The sequence below is a fragment of the Echinops telfairi genome, unplaced genomic scaffold, assembly GCF_000313985.2.
Source record: "Echinops telfairi isolate 266 unplaced genomic scaffold, ASM31398v2 ScPeMD7_7436;HRSCAF=8474, whole genome shotgun sequence".
Lineage (NCBI taxonomy): Eukaryota > Metazoa > Chordata > Mammalia > Afrosoricida > Tenrecidae > Echinops > Echinops telfairi.
The window spans coordinates 1,746,520-1,768,669 of NW_022111336.1; the positions used below are offsets into that span (position 1 = coordinate 1,746,520).

The 22,150-nt window shown below is 38.2% G+C and overlaps 1 protein-coding gene across 1 annotated transcript in view; it reads left to right on the forward strand.

Moving 5' to 3' along the window:
* Positions 1-22,150, forward strand: part of IL1RAPL1 (interleukin 1 receptor accessory protein like 1) — a 143,028-nt gene that overhangs the window by 80,620 nt on the left and 40,258 nt on the right. The window contains exon 3 of the mRNA XM_045298668.1: positions 1,733-1,878. Within this exon, the coding sequence (XP_045154603.1) occupies positions 1,733-1,878 (146 nt within the window). The remainder of the gene's footprint in view (positions 1-1,732; positions 1,879-22,150) is intronic.

The window sequence follows — 22,150 nt, forward strand, 5'->3', positions numbered from 1 at the left end:
GTACATTAAAGTCATATGTAGACGATGGAGCACTGGAGGGGATTGACAAAAGACATACACATGTTCCCATCACATTTCTTAGTCTGACTTCAAGGAAGGTCTACATACTTCTGTAACAAGAATAATACCAAGAAAATCATCATTTAAAAACACCATCAAATTTGAGGGCATAATGAATGCCTAACTGCTTTTTAAAACCTATTTATTTATTCATTTGCTTTTAAGTATTAAGATATTTTAAGGAGTCCTCTGGTGGTAAAACTGGTTGAGAGCTGCACTACTAACCCAAAAGTTGACAATTCAAACCCACCCAGAGGCCCTTGGGAAGACAGATCTGGTGATCTGCTTCTAGAAAGTTGCAACCTTAAAAACCCTATGGTTTTTTGCCTACCTGCTCAGGGTGGACATAACTTGAGCCCAAGCACCAACAACATTTTGCTTAGGCATAATTATTTTTAATTACAATATAAATAAGCACAAACAAATCCACCAACTCACTGCCATGGTGTCCCCTCCAACTCATAACAACTAAGGGACATTAATAACAGCTGAGTTATCACTCAGTCAAGATGCTGATCATTTATAAACACCTTCCAAACTAAAAGGTGCATATTCTGAGTATATATCAACATTTTAAACAAGGTTCCCCTTCTTAACTGTAAAGACCTTTAATTTTATCAAATGTAGAAAAGAAAATGTGGTTCCGTAGACAATCAAAGTGTATAAAGCTCTCATCTAAGATTATTGTAATTGTGGTCCTTTTCCTGGAAACAAATGTCAAGGAATTTTACATCACAGAGTACTCCAGTTGCATTCTTGAAGGCCCAGATGGACAATGTTCTAGTATATCAGATAATGTTCTTTTGACATTGTTCATATTTAGAACGTGACTATTATCCAGCTTTATTTATTACCCATATACTTTCACATTTTAAAGTTAAAAAGGAGCCATAAGCCTCCTTACTTTTCCTCCCTCTGGTTTTCTCTGTTCTGAAGGAAGTTTCTAGAAAGATATTTTTCTTTCATTCACTATTGGGAATTGTTAAACAGAGCTGCATTGCTAAACAGTGGGAGGGTAGAGGTGGCGCTGTTCAGAGCACGGAAAAACGGAGCCCTGTTTGAAAACTTTTCCATTTGCTCTGAGATTAATAACACTTTTGAGACTGGGGAAAGTTAATTTTCACCGTTAATGTTAAATGTTGGAATTAAGCAGTTTATCAAAACATTTCATCTATAGGATTATTATTATTATTATTTTCTCTTTTTAAAGCCGTTGGATTTTATCATTCAAAAAAAGTCAAGGTGACAAGTTACAACACATGTGAAAATAGCTCAGAAAGGTTCTTTTCTTTCTCTTTTAAAGTTAACCTTATATATTATTAGGCCTACAGTCTAAGGCATTAGAACGTCATCTCACCTTTTTATTATATTTCTTCTTAAAGAGAAAGCAATTTGTAAACTTTTCTTCAAGGTCTCTCTCATGTCTTTGTTATGACAGTGTGATTGTCCTGCTAAGAGAGATAATTAACTTAAACTTCATTAGCATCTACAAAGACAGGCTTCCTCATTAGAAGTGAAGAAGAAAAGGGCATCATATAATTTAATTAAGATAGCATCAATTCATAGCCCAATTTGCTCTAGGTATTTCTATATCAAACTAATCCACATTTTTTTTTAATTTTCATGTATGGTATGTTTGTGTGTATTTGTTTTGTTTTGCTTTATATTTTAGAATTCTTAAAGAGCATCTTGGGGAACAAGAAGTGTCCATCTCCCTAATTGTGGACTCAGTGGAAGAAGGTGACTTGGGAAATTACTCCTGCTATGTTGAAAATGGAAACGGACGTCGACATGCCAGCGTTCTCCTTCATAAACGAGGTGAGTGTAACCTTCTAAGCTGGAGTGGTTGACTGAATAGACAATGAAAAGGAAATCATTAGGAATCCCCCCCCCCCCGCCCCATAAAAAAAAAACAAGCCTGTTTTTCTACAGAAAGGTTTCCTAAATAAAATATTCATAGTAGCATAAGAGCCATCAGGGCAGACTGCATAGTTGATACCAACTTAGCTCAGCCTCCAGAATCACAATGATTCACAACCATTTTACTTTTGGCAAGTTTCTGACCCTTAAGCTTCAATTTTCAATAGATTAGATAGATAGATAGATAGATAGATAGATAGATAGATAGATAGATAGATAGATAGATATAGATAGATGAAAAAATACTACTACTTACTCTTAAATGTCTTGAAAAGATGAAAGGGAACAATAAATATGAAGAGTACAGAGCCTGTACATGTCAAGTATTAGTTAAATGCTATTTATTCTTATTAAGAAACCCTGGCAGTGATGTTGGCGTTGGACTATTCAGGGCAAGGTCAAAACACTAGCCACTTTGAGAGAAGAAGGTAAGGAGCTCTGCTCCCCAAACGATTTACAGCCTCAGTCACCGTATGTCAAAATTGACTTGAGGGCAGTGGGCCGGGTAGGGATTGGACACAAGAACGAAGCCCATTTAAAATAAATGGGTTGAATTTAAAGGTTAGTTTTTCCATTAGTGTCAAAACTATGCCTAATGGATTCCCCACTGCAATCTTTCTTGATAGGTTTTGTACTTTGGGTCACTTTTATCTGTGTAAGATCCTCCCATCATTAATAATAATTTATAAATAAGTAAGATAAGTTGTGGTTGAGTGAAATGTCTGCTACCCTAACAACCCTGATGCCCTAGGCATGCTATTTTTGAAAGGTGACAGCAGGAAAGCAGAAAGGTAGGCATATGTGTACTGTGTTAAAGTGTTAATACGGGAATTGTTTGAAATTAGAAATGACTGTAAAATTTGAGCTGTGATGTGTAGTTAGTAAAAGTTTTCATTTGGGAGAGAACAATTATTTTTCTACCTTATGCTAAGTGAAAATTCTCTGCTTTTCCAAACAAGTAGGCTCAATATTCCCTTACTCAGCAAGTTTACATTGATTTTCATTTCAAAGCACATGTTTAATCCTACATTCTTTGAGTTTGGGAAAGAGAAGGTTGAAGATTGTGGCTCTCACTTTATTGGGCAAAAAACTCCCTTTGAAACGTGTTACTAAAGGTTATTAAAGCAGCTATCTTGTTGTCAAGGTAACTACGGTATTATACTAACAATACTAATACTCACTGCCATCCAGTTGCGTCCAGAACTGCCCCCCAGGGCTCCCAAGATGGGAAATCATTACAGGAGCAGAATCATCTTTCTTCCTTGGAACAGTGGGTGGGTTTGAACCTCAAACTTTATGGTTAGCAGACCAATGTTTAGCCTATTCCACATCCTAGGATCCTTCAGATAATTTTAGAACAGTCTATTTAGGTGAAAGTATAAGTAGTATAACAGCAACAAAAATATGATTAGTTTGTTTCTAGAGCTTAATATTCAGTCAATGAAAGGATTTAGTGTAAAAATATTGTGTGTGTGTGTGTGTATATATATATATAGAGAGAGAGAGAGAGACAGAGACAGAGACAGAGATAAATAACTTCTCAAAGGTTTCAGCAATTCAAAAACTTAAACCCAAAGTCCCTACCATAGAGTTCATTCTAACTTATAGGAACCCTTAACGTGACAGAGCAGAATTCTTGTGAGTTTCCATGACTCTTACTCTTTACAGGAGCAAAACGCCTATTCAGTCTCCCACAGAGGGGCTGAGGATAAGAACTCCTGCCTGACCTTGCAGTTAGCAGCCCAAATTGTAATCCATAGTGTCACAAGGATAACAATTCAAGTCTTGGGAAACTGAATTACCCTGGTGGCATAGTGGTTATGAATTCAACTGTGATCTGCAAAGCCAGTGGTTCAAAACACTAGGCACTCCTCAGAAGAAAGACAGGGCTTTCTGATCCCTTATATAAGGCCCCAATAAAATTATTTAAAAATGAAAAAGAGTTACCATCTCAGTTACTGTCTCAGAAACTCACAGGGACAATGCTACCCCACCGTATATGTCACTGAGTCAGTATTGCCTTTTGGGCGGGCAGTGAGTTTGGTTTTGGTTTAAAACACTTTCTCCAGGTGATCTTGCAGATTATATTGAATCATATTCAAGCTCAAGGGTGCCCATTCTATCTTGGGAAAATTTGGTCTATTAGAAAGCACCTTCATTTCACTGTCTATCTACCCTTTGGCTTCAGTTCCATACTTTTTAATCCTCTTACCCTGGTCAGTTATCCATATGTTGTATGACAGCTATCATGACCTTGACCTGATTTGGCCTTTAAACCAAGCCCCTTCTCAACTAGTTGACTCTCAGTCACCTTAACCCTAAGAACAGAGTAGAACTGCTCCTTTGGGTTTCAAGACTAAATCGTTAGGAGTGCAGGCAACCTCACCTTTTTCCCACAAAGCAGCTGGTGAGTTTGAACCACGCACCTTTGTAATTAGCAGCTTGATACTTAACTTGCAGAGCCAGTAGGGATCCTGTGTTGAACTTTCTGCTAGATTACTGCCAAATTTAACTTTTTTGATATTTTATTTGCTCTTCATTTGTATGAATAAAATCTTGTCCTGATTCTGGTCACTCACTTGAAGATGCTCTGATTCACGAGTGACTGATCTCTCAGGAAGTGAAGTAGCTAGCTGGAGAGAAGACTCAGGGCACACCCAAAATTCTGTTGACATAGTCAAGATGTATTTCCTTTGGAGGCATAAGAAGAGCAGAGACAATTCATTGTATCACAGGATGCAGCTATTAGAGCGATGTTTTACAGGCAGACACAGAACTAGGAAGGGTAAAACACCCATTCCAGCTGAATGTTAGCATGTGTGGCCTAAGATTAAGTTTCCCAGAGCTTAAAAAGAAAAAAGGAAGAAAGCTTCCAATTTTAGAAAATAAATGATGGAGAAATCAAGAAAATTGTTTGAAGATCTCTTATAGACTCTAATTCTCCAAAAATAGAGAAGAGAGTTTTGGGTAGTGTTATAGAGTATTTTTCAATACCAAGTTTTCCAAGGCCAATATATATATACATATATATTATATTTAAATTCTTAGTGAACTAAAAGCATTAAAAATTCAGAGTCCTTTAAGTTCTGGTCCTCAGAAATCCCCTCTTTTACTGAATGTCAACCTTCTTTTTCAAGGAAATACTGCATGTGGCCATCAGTGCAGGAAGACAGCAGGGGCTGCCTAAGTTCTTGAACTTGAGGGGCCCTAATTATGTGGAATGGTCTACCACATTCATATTGGGAGGGAAGCAAAGGACTTTGCCCCACATATGTCATGAATGCAAGTTTGCTAGCGTTCCCAGGTTCAAAAGGGCAGGGCATGATACATGTGAGCTGATAGATTTGGGCCTTCGATTGCAGGGTCCCTGGAAGAGTCAAGTTGCCATCATACATCATACTATCAATTAGGTAATTAGCATATAAATCTCTATATAACTCACAGACAAAGGCACATAGAAGCCACCGGAAGCTGTCACTGGTAATCATATTTTTCTGTCACCAACTCATAAATCCCTGAAGTTATCTTATAGGCCTTCAAAGCTTTCCTTTTGAAAACTTCTCTAGAAAGACACATTAAAACATTTGATGAATACAGATCTGATCAACCATAAACTGTCATTTCTTCTCATAGGTAAACTTGCCAGGACACACTACTACTCAGTATTGTCTAAGACTCCCCACCACCCACTCTTCCACTGTTCAATATTGTTGACAAGATAAAAAATATTTTATAGCCTTCTCATGGGTGGTATGCATTCTTGGAGACATGACTTATATGTATCAAACAATTTTCCCTTAATGCTAAGTTGATACTACAATAAATTTCTATAGGCATGAGCTAGGCTAGAGACTGAATTAGCCTTTTCTCTTTGAAACAAACAAAATATCAATTCTAAACAAAAACAAACTCACTGCCATCAAGTCATTGGCGACTCCTAGCAACCCTGTAGGACAGGGAAGAATTTCCCTTGTGGGTTTCCGAGCCCCTGGGATTCCTTACGGGAGAAGAAAGTCTCATGTTTCTCCCAAATTCTACAAAAGCTGGCTAAAAATGTACCAGGAAGTTTGACCATAGGAAAATCTTGGTGGAGAGATCAAATGCTGTAGCCAGAGAAGGTATTCAGACAGTTACAAGCTTGCCAGACTTGCAGTATAGATATATTTTACTCACTCCACAAAGAGTAAGTGTTGTGGGTCATATGTTGGGCTGATAACGGTTCTGTGGGAGAGAGATGAGGCTGTTGGCTTCCTTAACTATTTACAATCTTGGAAACCTTTCCCGAGGAAATGGTGTGGAATCCTTTTCTGGCTTCCTTCCGCTACACAGAGAAGGAGAATCTCACCCCACAACTGCCCAAGGATGAGCTCTATGAGGCAGAAATCAGCCATTCCTCCAGCCTCCAACTTCATTAACCACATTCTGACCCAAACCTGCCCTCTCATGGCACTTTACTTCTCCACTGGCTTCGAAAATCTGTTGCAATGGCCACAGAGAGCTCCTAGATAACACTCTTAATCCTGGGCTTATTAGGGAAGTTAACAAGTTGCCACAAGTCAGGATCAGAAAACATGAAAGACACAATCCTTTCGTCTACAGCACCTTTTCTTAGCTCAAGCTCTCCGATTCACAGTTCTTTGGCCTCTTCCCTCCTCGGGCAAGCTTATAAAGATCCTCGAGGATTAATAGATCCCTTAATGCCTTAATAGATTCCCTTAATGCTAAGTTGATACTACAATAAATTTCTGTAGGCATAAGCTAGGCTAGAGACTGAATTAGCCTTTTCTATTTGAAACAAACAAAATATAAATTCTAAACAAAAAACAAAAACAAACTCTGCAACCCAGGCTTCTGCACAAAGACACTCAGCTCCACTGGTTTTATGGGTCAGGAAGCCTGCTACTCTGTTCCATACTCTAGATGCAGCCACCTCGGTGTCCTGGCTACTTCTTGCACTTCAGGCAGGAGTCTCCTATGTACTCTGCTAGTGGCTCTTCTGTCTTGATGATTGTGGTATTCCCTGGTCCTGCTTCTGAGATGACTCACTTTTATACCCAAAGAGTAAAAGGGACCAATTTTGTGAGTTAGAATCCTCTCTACCTTATTTGTATGGCCCCCACAGTCACGTGGTAGGGGTTACAAAGACTGTGGATAGAAGAGCCATACCAAATAATTTCACTTCCCTGTAGTTTCTATGCATCAAAGTGGACTTAATGGTTATGGGTTTGGCAGTGGGTCTACAATGTTCAGTGAGAGAGATGAAGAATGTAGTAACCAAAGCCTAAGCTATAACTTTCCATGCATCCATATCGATCTATAACCTCACTTCACCTCGCTCCATTCTTTAGCTGGACCCATGTATACAGTACAATTTGCCAGTTTCTGGCTGAAAACTTGAAAGTTGGATCCTGCTTTTAAATACTCGAGCCAAGGCAAAGAGTTGCAACATCAACTACTGGGTTCTTCCTTGTTACTGCGATTATTGCCCATACTTGCTCAGATTACTTGTTTGAGTCTGAATATTTTACCCAGATTCCTTTGCTTAGTTTTCTAATTACTTCTACCTGACTATCAATGCCTTAAGACTGATCTTCAAATTTCTTCCCAAACCCTCACCATTGTCTCTCCCTCTATTTATCTACCATGACACGTAAAAGGTTCCCTGGGTGGCACATGTGGTTTGTACTTGATAGCTAAATAAAAGGTTGGTGTTTTGAACTCACCTAACTGAACTATGGAAGAAAGGCCTGGTGATCTGCTTCCACAAATATTTACTATATAATACATGGAGTTTCCATGAGCCAGATTTGACTCACAGCAACCATGATACCAATTGTACTCCAGATAGGCACCCATCCCATCAGGCAGTTCTAAATAGTCCGTTTTGTTCTTTGGACTTATTCACAATCTGAGGGAAAGCAGTTTAATGATCCATGGCATAGACTTTGGATCTCAACTATTTGTGTCTCAAAATGCAACTTTGTGTTTACTAGCTGCGCTATCTTGGGAAAATCACTTAAATTTTGTAAAGGTGAAATATCTCCTCTATAAACGGGGAATACCAACAATACATACAATTTAGGACAACTGTGAGGAAATGAAAATATCTTGAAATGAAATATAACTGAAAATAAGTACTTAATCAGCATAAAATCAAGAACGACTACTATCAAAGGAAGAAATCTAAGCTGTACTGAAGGCATTATTGGGAGAAAACAGCACCAGGAATTGACAGAATACTAATTGAAATGCTTCAAAAAGTGATGTGGTGTTAGAAACACTCACTAGTCAATGCCAAGCAATTTGAACGACAGCTGCCTGGTCAACTGAGGGGAGGAGCTCCAGCTTCCTGCCCATTCCAGAGAAAGCTGACACAACAGACTGTGAAAAGTATTGGAAATTCTTATTAGTATCAAGTTAAAGTAAAATTTTTCTGAAGATAATTCCAAAAAAAGATGCAGCAATATATTGACAAATAATTCCCAGGTTTTCAAGTCAAAATCATAGGAGCACATGGCACAAGGGATACCATTGCTGATGTCAGATGGATCTTAGCTAAAAGCAGAGAGTACAGACAGATGTTTCTTTGTCTTTTATTGACTATGCAAAGACGATCAACTATGTAGATCCTAACAAACTATGGATAGCATTACCAAAAAAGGGGGCCTTCCAGAACACTTTGTGCTCATCATGAACCTGAACACAGACCAAAAGGCAGCTTTTCAAAAGAACAAAGTGATATTAAAGGTTTATAATCAAGAAATGTGCGACTTGGGATTTTGTCCTCATACCACACTCGTCTAATCTGCATGCAGAAAATGCCAAGAAGATTAACTGCATGAAGAACACAGCAACAGAACTGGAAGAAGGTTTAATAGCAACTTCCAATAGGGCACAACTTGGTTTGCTGATCGTGAGGACGATTTGAAGCATTTGATGATGAAGATCAAGGATTTCAACCTTCAGTACAGATATAACTAAATGTAAAGAAAACCAAAATCTTCCCACCCTTTCCAGTAGACAATATTGTGATTCAAAAGAAAAAAATGAAGTTGTCAAGGATTTGCTGGATCAATATTCAATGCTCATGAAAACAGCAGTCAAGAAGTCAAAGGATGTATTGCATTAGGCCAATCTGCTGCACCACACCTCTTTCCAGTGTTGAAGAGCGAGGATGTCACTTTAAGGGCTAAGGTGCACCCGGCCCAAGCCAGGGTATTTTCATTTCCCTCTTATGAGTATGAAAGTTAAACAATGAATACGGAAGACCAAATAAGAACTGATGCGTTTGAATTATGGTACTGGCAAAAATATTGAAAAGGCTCATGAACTGCAAAAAAGAACAAACAAATCTGTCTTAAAAGAAGTACAACCAAAATGCTCCTTAGAAGCAAGGGTGATGAGACACTGTCTCAAACACTTTGGGTGCGATATCAGGAAAAGCCAGGAAAAGGACATCGTGCTTGATAACGTAGAAGGTCAGTGAAAAAGAGGAAGTCCCTCAATGAGATTGATGGATGCCGTAGGGGCTGAAAACCAACAACGGCGAGGATGGCATAGGACTGGGTGATATTTAGTTCTGTTGTACATAGGGTCACAGTGTGAAGGAGCACCATCTCAATGATATATAACAACAGCAGCAACAAATATGTTTCAGAGTGTCTGACACATCTTTTTACAATTTGCAGCCCAGTTGACTCCAATGCACGACAACTCCATGGGTGTCAGAGCAGAACTTTATGGTGTCTTCAGTGACTGATTTTTCAAAAGGAAATTGCCAGAGCTTCCTTCCAAGGCCTTGTAGGTAGACTCAAACAGCCAAATATATTGATGGTACCACCAAGGGAATCCAAACACATATTAGCATCCAATATTAACATATATTATGTGATTAACATATTCCAAGTACATAATATCCTGGGTAGTACAGGGTGCAGCAATAGTATGTTCCATTAAAAATTCCATCATATTTCATTAAAATGGCTAACTTTAGTTCTGATAATTTTGTACCATTGATTCTGTATTTGACACTGTACTAGTTTTATTTTCATCTGAATGTGCTGCCCTAAAAGAGAAATTTGTTCATGCCTTCATATAATGATATTTATTAAGAGCCTACTATGTGTCTAATACTATGGCAAGTATTCAGAAAATTAAATGCAGGAAATAACAACCAATGTAATTTGGAATGTCATCACCTACTTTCTTAATTGCATGGATATAAAACATTCCTAACATAAAATTGTACTTCTTAGTGAATGCTTGGCTTTGAAACTGTCATATTAACAGAATCCTCATAAACAACCCTCTGCAAAATGTTTATATTTGGATGTATTGATTACAATGCTGTGGCAATTCATTCATCAAGAAGTAGTTTGGGAACTGGCAAAGTATCTCTCTGGGAGACTATCACTAGTTAATAATGATAAACATCTGGGATGTCTCTGTACCCCCTCAAACCCATTTTACTTCTTGCATGCACTCACTCTCTCCCTCTGAAGACTGTAATCGATAGGAATTAGACTTACTCAATAAACTCCCTAGTTCTCAGAATATCGTTAGTAATGTAATTAACGCACACATCATTTAGGATGCATGGTTTTAAAGCCCAATGAGTTTAGACCCAGTGAGCTCCTTCTCCCTTCTTTGTAAGAGATCATCTTTGCAATATGTGTCCTTTTACTTGATAGTCTTTTCTTAGTGCATTCATGTACTCAGAGATACAGCAAAACCACAGAACCCTTTAAAACCCAGCTAGGGGCAGGGGATTTGACTTCTTCGGCCACTGATTTCAAAATATGCAAAAGTCAAATCACACCCAAGCATCAAAATCTCTTATCTCTATGTGTACCTATCTCCCTAGAAGAGCAGTTCTCAACCTGTGGATCTCGACCTCTTTGGGGGTCAAACAACCGTTTCACAAGGGTCACCTAAGACCATCGGAAAACACATAAATATTTCACAATATATAATTACATATTGTTTTATGATTAATCACTATGCTTTAATTCTTTTTAATTACGTTCAATTTGTAACAATGAAAATACATCCTGCAAATCAGATATTTACATTATGATTCAAAACTAGCAAAATTACAGTTATGAGTAACAATGAAAACAATTTTGTGATTGGGGGTCACCACAACATGAGGAATTATATTAAAGGGTCACAGCATTAGGAATGTTGAGAACCACTGCCCTAAAAAGACAATGACCTATTCCAAACTGAGTTGGTGCCTATCAGTCAGTCATTTTTACCAAAATATTAAGGGACTTTAGTTATGTTATTGTAGCACTCCCAAATCAGAGCCAGCAGATTTAACAAATTTTCTCCATGGATAAGATTTGACAGTTGTGGTCAAAATCATCTTTTCCTTTGGTAACATTTCCCCTGCTTTCTTGCCCCTCAGTTGCATATGGCATCTTACTAGCTGACTGCAATTCACTTTTACTTCTTGATAACTAAAGGCAAAATAATAAATGCATGTGAAGGCTATAGTAAATGCCAGAAATACAAATTGTCCAGCACTAGGTATTGTGTGCCTTTGAATTTCTTGACGTGGGCATTCCAATGGAGGAATTCCAAACAGGAATCCAGTTTGTCCAAACTGCTTTTGAGCAGTTTCTCAACAACAAAAAAATAACCCACTGAGTGAATTCCATCTCTAGGACAGAGTAGAACTGCCCCACATCCCCAAGGCTTTGATGTATACAGAAGCAGGCTGACATATGTCTCTCCAGAAGGGTGACCTGAATGAAGAGTGAGCTGCTGGCATTTCAGGTAGCAGTAAAGCTCTTTGCCACTTCACTAATGAGTGGAAATGGCTAGTCACATGGCCTTCATTGGAAGCTTGGTGATTCAAATTCATCCAGAGAAGTGCATCAGAAGAAAGACCTATTGATCTACTTTTGAAAGGTCACAACCTTACAAACCCTATGCACATATGTTTTGGGAGGTTGCCTGGGGTGTTTTAGGCTATTTCACAGCATCACTAGCTTCTACCTACTAGATGCCAGTTGTGGCAAACAGATATTTCCAAATATGGCTAAATGTTCCTGAGGTTTCTGTGTGGACGGTGGAGGAAGGGAGGCAAATCATGCTGGGTTGAGAACCACTCATCTACAGTATGGATATTGGAAATGTCATCTCTGCTGGAAATTATTTTATCCCATGAGTTACTTAAAGCAAAAAAATCTTATCTTAGAAAAACATATATTCATATTGAAACTCTACTAAGATTTTACTGAGGTGTTTTGGAGGTCAACACAAAAGATACTTCCTATACAATGAGAAGTCACAAAATTTAGGATGCTTGTGCTTCAACTGGATTCTTGGAGAGTCAACCTGGACACCCTTAGACCAGTGCTTTATAAAAGTGACAGTACATAGGATTGAACTGATGTACGGAAATCATTTTTACCAAGCTCCAATTCCATAGTCTGGGATGGGATTTGAGTTTTGAATTTTAAACAAGCTTCCTGTTGGTTTTGATACTACTAGTCTGAGAGCCACCTTTGGAGTAGGAAGGTCCAAGTCTAGATGGTAGAGCTTCTAATAAATATGGTAACGACTAAGTGATAAAGATATGAACAACTGCCTCTCTTGAGCTTACTGTTTATTGAATGAAAAGTGACAAGAATGGAACCAATCAGTTTGACTAATTCCCACAAAGTAACTCATTGTTTCTACTTGTTCAAAACTGGTGAGCTTATTTGCCCTCCCACTCTACTCTTCATGAGGTTACTTGCCTCATGCTTTCAATAGAGTTGTGCTTTCTAGAACACATTTGCTATTCTGAGCCATCTATGAGGCCATTCACTTAAATCACCCAAATGATTAACCTCTTAAATGAAGAGGGTCCTCATTGTTGGAAACAACTCCTTTATATCCGCTCCCCTTTAAAAAAAATTTAATGTTAGGAATGTCTCAAATGAACACATATCTTAAGCCGACGTAAAGAGGCTGTATACTGTGTTCAGTTTATACAAATAGCAGTTACCAAGGAGGAACAAGATATTTGGTGGGCAGCAAACACTGCTATTTTTATTTTTCTGTTTTGCGCACTTAGGTGCAGCTAAATCTCAGTCGTGTATAGTAACGAAGGGTGAGTGTGGTAAGACTGTAGAATGGGCAAAAAGAAAGAAAGGTGCAACAGCAGGAACTGGAGAAACAGCTCCAACATGTTCAAAAGTTCAGTTTAGCAGTCATCCATCTAGCATCTAACAAAGGCTATAAAACATAAGTAAGCCTAAGATGAGGGCAGAGGGAGTTCACCAGAACTCAGATTTATAGTGAAAAATGAAGAACAGGTGATTTAAAGGGGAGGAAATAACCAATTCAGTCTAATACATTTGCAGAAAGCCATCTGAACACTTATCCCACCACTCTGCCACCCAGTCCCCCCACCCCACCCCCAACAGCACAGCACAAGTCCACTTGTATGGTCAGACATCCCGAACAGGATAACATATTCATGGCTGCTAACCAACCATTCTTTCTCAGAACCACCTTCCCATGCTCAGTCTTTCTAGGTCCAAACAACCTTTTCACTGATGATATTTCACATGTTTCTTGAGATCTCACTTCCCTACATGTTGCTTAAAGGAGATGATTCATATATACTGCTGCCTAATAAAGCAACAAATCCTTCCCATTCAACAGCTGTGTATCGATTGCCAGCTATAGGCAAGTACTGTTAGGTATCCTTAGAAGTTGAGTCACTGCTGCCAAAGGGCTGTCTACCTTCAACCTGGACATTAAAGAAATACTGCTGAGGAGAGAGAGATGCCTGTGTATTCCTGCAGGTCTTGTTGAATTCTACTAAAATAATTTTTCACTCAGTTGTGAAACAGCACAACTAGGTCATGAAATATGTTACAAATTTTAATAGCAGCTCCTGCATATTGAACTTTGACAATCAGGCCAGTAAAGTGAGAAATTAGACATGGCACTTAAAAAAATGCTAACGACCTCTCAGATCATACAGTAAGGAGAAATGTGCTGGTTTAACATGGCAAATAGTATTACATTTTTGTGTTTAGAGCTACATTTAAAATCTGTAAGAAATGTATTCACTCTTTGTCTCTACTTTCTTGAGCACATAGGTTATGCTTAACGTGTTTTATACAGAATAATATGTCTAGAAGTTGATTTTCCTAAATTAAAAGCAGATATTGAATTAATATTCAAGTAGATTTTAATTTTAAATCATAAAAATAAAAGCTTGAAGGTAAACAAGCGACCATCTAGCTCAGAAGCAACAAAGCCCACATGGAAGAACACACCAGCCTGTGTGATCACGAGGTCCTGAAGGGATCAGTTATCAGGCATCAAAGAACAAAACATCATATCATTGTGTGCTCACCTCCGTGATAAGATCGCTGAAGACAAACGGGTGCATAAGAAAATGTGGCAAAGAAAGCTGATGATGCCTGGCTATCAAAAGGTATAGCTTCTGGGGTCGTAAAGGCTTGAAGGTAAACAAGCGGCCATTTAGCTCAGAAGTAACAAAGCCCACATGGAAGAAGCACACCAGCCTGTGCGATCATGAGGTATTGAAGGGATCAGGTATCAGGCATCATCAGAACAAAAAATCTTACCATAGTGAATGAGAGGGGGAGTGCAGAGTAGAGACCCAAAGCCCATTTGTAGGCCACTGGAGATCCCCTTGAAGAGGGGTCTCAGAGAAGATGAGCCAGTTAGGGTGCGATGTAGCAACGATGAAAAATACAACTTTCCTCTGGTTCCTAAATGCTTCCTCCCGGTCCCCACTACTATGATCCGAATTCTGCCTCGCAAGTCTGACTATACCAGAGGATGTACAGTGGTACAGATAGGAACTGGAAACACAGGGAATCCAGGACGGATGATCCCTTTAGGACCAGTGGTGTGAGTGGCGATACTGGGAGCGTAGACGGAGGGTGGGTTGGAAAAGGGGAACCGATTACAAGGATCTACATGTTACCTCCTCCCTGGGGGACGGACAACAGAAAAGTGGGTGAAGGGAGACATCAGACAGGGCAAGATATGACAAAATAATTATTTGTAAATAATCAAGGGCTCATGAGGGATTGGGGAGCGGGTAGGGAGGGGGAAAAATGAGGAGCTGATGCCAGGGGCTTAAGTAGAGAGCAATGTTTTGAGAGTGATGAGGGCAATGAATGCACAAATGTGCTTTACACAATTGATGTATGTATGGATTATGATAAGAGTTGTATGAGCCCCTAATAAAACTATTTTAAAAAAATCCAGTGGTATATTTAGAAAAATACAGAAAGACCATTTAAAAAGTCCAAGATCCATTACCATTAATTGAAACTTGATATGAATAAGGGTATTCTGAAGAAAAAGTACGAATTATAATAAGAGAAAAAAATTACTTGAGCATGTTTTTTCTTGACTTTTCACTCATGTAAGAGGTAGAAAAAGCCTCTTTATATCATTGCTCTTTACTTTTATCAGTTTTTAATTAATTGCCCCTTAGTTCCAAAGCAGTAATGTCCTAAAAATATGTTTGACTCTGGGCAACTAATATATTGTATTAGAACATTGAGCATGTTTTACAGATTCCCAGAGTTTGGAATCATCATGCTTCATTTTGCCAATCTTCACCGTGAAATGAAGGAGTTGCTTTTTCAAGGTATTTTGTTATGGTTTAAGTATTTGCAAAGCCAATTCAGATCTCTAAATGGCAAGTCCTCATAACTGCCAAATAGAAATGACAATTCCTTCCGATATGCAATGGAAGTTACAAGTATTGACAGGTAATGGTTGCCAACTTCATGCAAACTCAAATGGAAGAGGAGATGATCAGGCTGAAAGAATGAAAAGTAAATTGATCACATTCAATCTGCTTGAAATTCTCATTCTAGTAAGGAATGTAAAATGAATACTACTAGAAATTAATTTTTACTATTCCTTAATATGACAGTAACATCTTACAACTGCTCAGGTGCACTGTTAATTTTCTCAAATGAACAAATAAATCTATATCATTGAAATATTCCAGTGTTGTAGATAATGTGAAAGAATATTTAAAGATAGCATGATAAAATGTGATATTGACTACCTTCTCAATAGATTGTTGTCACAGGTGACTTGGTAGTTACTTAAAAATTTATTGTATTATAATATATTGTCAACTGTTGACTATTCACATATCTAATTTATTTTCCTCATCTATAAAGCAATACAATTAGACTAAGTTGACTAATTAGAATGAAATTTGAAATCTATACCTTCACTAAAATTTGATGGCGTTTTCAGCTTATTTCTTGAATGAGTAATAGAAATTTGCCAGAAATGATTACTGGCTAATTAGAGCAACAATTGATAATGTTGCTAAATGATTTGTGCTAGACTGCCCTTGCTGGACCAAACTTCTATAATTGATAGTTGGATAAATAGATACATGGATAAATTGTGAATTTGGTTACAGAGACTACTATGAAGACCCTTATCAGATACAACTTATAAACCACTTTGGGCAACTATATTCCAAATTGTCTGTAACAGAATGCTAAACAAAAGCTACTTTGGAGTTGTGTCATATGGTTGGTAGCTTTGGTACCAATGATACTGAAGAAAAAGTTCAAGCTACACTGAAGTTCCTGACAAAAAGCAAGGCTACAAGAATTACAGGAACACCAATAGAAATGTTTCAACAAGCTGATGAAGCACAGGAAGCTCTCAAGCATCTTTGCCAAGAATTTAGAAGATGCTAGCTGGCCAACCAACGAAAAGAGATCAATACCCATTGCAAAGAAAGGTGACCTAAAGGAATGTGTGAAGTATTAAACAAGATCATTACTATCACATGGAGATATAATTTTGCTGAAGAAATTCAAAAAAGTTGCAGTAGTACAATGAGAGAGAGGTGCCAGAAATTCAAAGTGGATTCAGATAAGGACATGGCACAAGGAATACCATTGTTGACATCAGCTAGGTCTTGGCTGAAGCCGAGAGTCACAAAAAGGTATTTGCTTGTGTTTTACTGATAACACAAAGACTGTGGATTCTAACAAATGATCGATGGCATTGAGAAGAATGGGAATTCCAGAGCATGTCATTGTGCCCACGGGGAACTTGCAACTAGACCAAGAGGCTCATGGAAGAAAAACAAGGGGAAAGTGTGTGGCTTAAATTTTTTTTAAAGGTGTCAATCAGGATAATATATTGTCATCATACTTATTCAATCTATGCTGAGAAAATAATCGAAGAAGTTGAACTATATGTGGATGGACGTGGCATCAAATAGAGGAAGGCTCATTAACAACCAGCAGTATGCAAATGTCACAACCTGGCTGGTTTAAAAAGAGGAGGACTTGATGAATTTTCTGATGAAAATCAAAAATTGTATTATAACTGGAATACAACTCCATGCAAAGAAAACAAAAAGTTCATAATTGAACCTATAAACATCATGATAGAGAGAAAAAAGATGAACTTTGACAAGGATTTTATTTGGCTTGGATCCACAATCCATGCGCAGGAATGCAGCAGTCAGGATATCAAATCAGCTACACAAGGCCTCTTTCAAGAGTTAAATAGCAAAGGTGACCCTTTGACAACTGAGCCATGGACCTGACCAAACCTTGATATTTTCAGTGGCTTCATATGCATGTGAGAGTTGGGCAGTGGATAAAGAAGACAAGACCTTTTAATTATTGTTTTGTTGAAGAACATTTAAAGTAATGTGGACTGCCAGGAGACCCAACAGACCTATCTTGGAAGTACACCCAGAATGCTCCTTAGAAGTGAGGATGGCAACAAAGTCCGCATGGAAGAAGCACACCTGCTTGTGTGATCACGAGATATCTATGGAATCAAGTATCAGCCATCTACATATAACCCCCTCCCTGGGGGACAGACAACAGAAACTGGGTGAAGGGAGACGTCGGACAGTATAAGATATGACAAAATAATAATAATTTGGGTTTGTGAGGGAGGGGGTGAGGAGGGAGGGGAAAATGAGGAGCTGATACCAAGGGCTCAAGTAGAAAGCAAATGTTTTGATAATGTTGATGGCAACAAATGTACAAATGTGCTTGACACAATGGATGGATGGATGAATGGATGTGATAAGAGTTGTACGAGCCCCCAATAAAATGCTTTAAAAAAAAGTGTGGATGACAAGACTTTGCCTCATGTACTTTGGACATGTTGTCAGGAGAGACCAGTCCGTGAAAAAGAACATCACCCTTGGTAAAGTGGAGAGGTAGTGAAAAGGGGGAAGCTGCTCAACAGTGGCTGCAACCATGGGCGCCAACAGAACAGTGACTATGAGGAGCCGTGTTTTGTTCTTGTGTACATAGGGTTCCTATGCATGGGAAACCGATTCAGCAACACTGAGCAACAACAACGTCACTTAAAGCTATAGATACCTTGCCTCTTGAAGGTCACTAAAAAAGTCGAATACATTATAAAGGCTTAAGTGAAGATATCCCATTAAAGTGGTTTTCTCCTGGCATTATGATGCGATGTGACCTTTAATTCTTTTTTTATTAGTGGCATGAACACTTCCAAATCTTTATAATGAGCATATTTTATAGAGTCAGAAAAAAAGGTGAGAAAAATAAATCTATTTTGGTAAAGCCAATGCATTTTTTAAATGAGGACAGAAAACCTCTCATTAATCTGTTTGCAATCAAATCAAGTTATTGACACATGTTTGAAGTGGAGTGAAAGGTGTCTGCCTGAGTATACACTCGTGCTCTCCTTTCAGGTTTGTCTGTATTAGAAACTAGATCCTTTTAGTGGCTATGTTTTCCTTCCACATTATTTTCTCAAACCACTGATGATTTTCAAGCACTGAAAATGATTGCATAGTGTAAGACAATAAGATATTGCCAAGCCCTACTATTGCCATTTTGGTAAAAGATAATTCACTAGGGAGAAAAAGGCATTTATGTATTGCAACTACAGAGCAACTGACTGTTCTGAAGCTTGTCAAGAGTTGAGGCGTCATTTACTGTTTCCACGGAAGGAATCAAGCAATGAGAGCTCCTGAAACATATCTGTGTCTTCATAGATTGTCAATAGGAGCACATCTTACAATGAATTATTGATCCCTAGCTCTTTACAAAATAAGCAAGCGAGACAAATTAACTGTTACTCTCCTCATCGGTTTTATGTATTCCGAAACAAAGAATGGTCACAGAGATTCAAAAGAGACAAGAAATGGAATTTTCTGTGACTTCCATTGAGGGAAATGAACCAGCATATGGTTTTATTATTGTTTTGCCTTAATCTTCTCTCTTTCTGTAAAATCACCAAGATTTTGAATGAAGTTTTCACATGAGATAGAGATTATTAATAAAGCTTTTGCTGAACACATTTTATTCTAATGCTTTTAATAATTAGGTAATATTTAATGGAAGAAAATTAGAACAAAATTTTGAAGTGTATAATAGCATGCCCCCTTAGTATATAGTAGGTATTTCTATCTATTTCATATGTGTAAAATCTTTTATAAATCTATTTCCATCAATCTCATGCACCTCAAATCATCACACTCCCTTTTTGTTTTGTTTTGTTTTTTGAAAGAAGAGTTTAATGTTTCTGAGAGGAGAAATATTGGCTCCTTCTATTGGTTATCTAAATAGTCCAGATGTTTGGGGTTCTTTGGCCATTTCAAAGCATTCACTGCTGAAGAATGAATGACTCTAATTGTGACAATATACATTCCCTGATGAAAGATTGCATTCAGGACAAACGCTGTTTTCCTTAACAAAAAGAAATAAAATGGCAATGCCACCTTCACTCTGACAATTTTCTCTCAAGAGACATTTTCTAACATTCCATCTGTGCCTATCGATTTGTATGCCATGTTGAGAAGTAAATTCCTAGTAGAGAGAAGGAAAATACTTTTTCTTCTAAGAGATATTTTTTAAGCATCTGTGAAATTTGACGCGTTGCTATACACTAACCTTATCTTCTAAGCTGGTCACCTGAGGCCCTTTTTGCTCTTTATTAGAGTAGTATCTTCCATTTTGTCTGATTTCTCCCCCATCACACCCAATCTTAAGAGAACAGAGGTGAAGGATGCCCCATCTGAATACTTAGGGGGGTTTATGTTTGCTCATAATAGTCTATCTACATCCCACCTTATGGCCTTTACATAGACCTATTTCAAACACTTATTCTCCAAAGGGGAATTGCTTTCTAGAGTAAAGCTCTGTCTGTGACAGTAACTCGACATTGTAAAACATTTAAATGTATGCCACTTTTCCTCTAAAGAGAATATTCATCCTGTTCTGGTGTAAGTTTGGGAAATGTGGCTTAACTGATTCTTGAGGCTCTGAAACAAATATTTTTAAACCAGGCACATGCTATTGCTTGGGAAAAAATGAGAAAAGTTACATAGTCTAGCTGAAAAATCAAAACAAAAATTTTCCTTTCATCACTCACCACATAATCCATTCACTTTCCCTGTATTCCAGAGAATGCTGATTGCTAAAAACCTTGCAGACATTAGTCTATAGAGAACCAAACTGTTACTGACTCCTGCCATCACCACTCCCCCACTAGAAACACACAAATGTGTACATGCACAAATGCTCACAAAGTGGCACCTGGCCCCTAGTTATTAGACCTGTAATGTACTATTCCTAACACTCATATAAAAACAGTCAGCCTAAGTGTTCAATATGTATTTGAAAAAAAAACAAACCAAGCATACACCATCGAGTTGATTCTGACTCAAAGCCATCCTATAAGACAGTAGAACTAACTGCCCCTTTGAGTTTCTGAGGCTGTATATCTTTACAGGAGGATCTTTCTCCCATGGAGCGGCTGCTGGGTTTGAGCTGCTGGCCTTGCAGTTAGTAGCCCGACTCAAAGCACCTTAGGGCTCCTTCAATAAGTATTGTTTACTATTAATTATGTGTAAAATGTATACCAATTAATCTGTGGCCATAGAGTTGATTCCAACTCAGGGAAGCACCGTGTGTATGTACCCACGTAGAACTGAAATACATTCCTTTTACAAATGCGTGGGTGTTTTTAGAGAGAGAGCATCAGGACCTTTTTTCCATAGCACATCTGGGTGGACTCAAACCTGCAATCCTATGGACAATAATCCAGGACATTAACTGAATGTACCACCCAGGCTTCTCAACACTTGGTACCAGGTATATATTAAACACACAAGTGAACAAAATGAGTGAATGAGCGAAAACACTGAATAGCAATATCAATGATTTAACAATACACAAGGCCATTGTGGAAAACAATACCATGCTTCCTTAAAAGTGTGGAAATAGAAATACCATGTGATCCAGCAATCCCACTACTGCTGTTAGCAGCCCAACACATAACCACTATGCCAGCAATGTGAAACGCCTCATAACCAGGATGAGCCTGGAGGATATTCTGCTGAGAGAAATTAGTCAGTCACAAAAGAACAGGTATTGTATGGGATCACTTTTATAAAAGCAAAAAAATATGATTTTCACACTAACTGCAACATCCTTTGCTGGTTACCAAGTATGGGCGGAGAAGGGAGGGGAAATTACTAGCTAGCAGGGCAGATACATGTTGACTTGTATGAAAAGAAAGGCAAGATATAATAAGAGGAAGGCAAAGGAAAACATGGGGGAAAGTGCAAGAGTAAAAGACAACAGAGGTAAATACTCTTGCACACACTCTCTTGCAATCACAGCAATCAGCAAATACATAGATAAGCATGCAAATAGACAGAAAAGCTGAATAGTTGTGGGAAGGAAAATGGGATCTGAAGCCTGCACATATACAAGTTTGACAGAGGATGTTTCCACGTACATATTTACATGTGCTGTAACTATATCCATAAACATAATAGAACAGGCTGGGGGCAAGTCTATGGAAACTTTTTAGCCATACAAAATACCATGAGGGGATGAGTGACTGGACCTGGGAACTCAGGACCATAGTCTAAAAGCCACCAAGGTTCAAAAAAAAAAGAAAAGACATAAAGCAATGCATGACTGATTTCAATCATGATTGTTGCCAGGGAGTACAAATTCTATAAACTATGCAAGCCTGAATTGTCACTAGAGTATATTTTAATCTTCAATATAAAATTGATCAGATTTCTATGGATTAAGCTTTGTGATTAAATTACTGGAATGAATAGGAATAAGTAAACCTCATCCATTGCTTGAGCCTCATGCTACATTGACCGCGGGGGGGG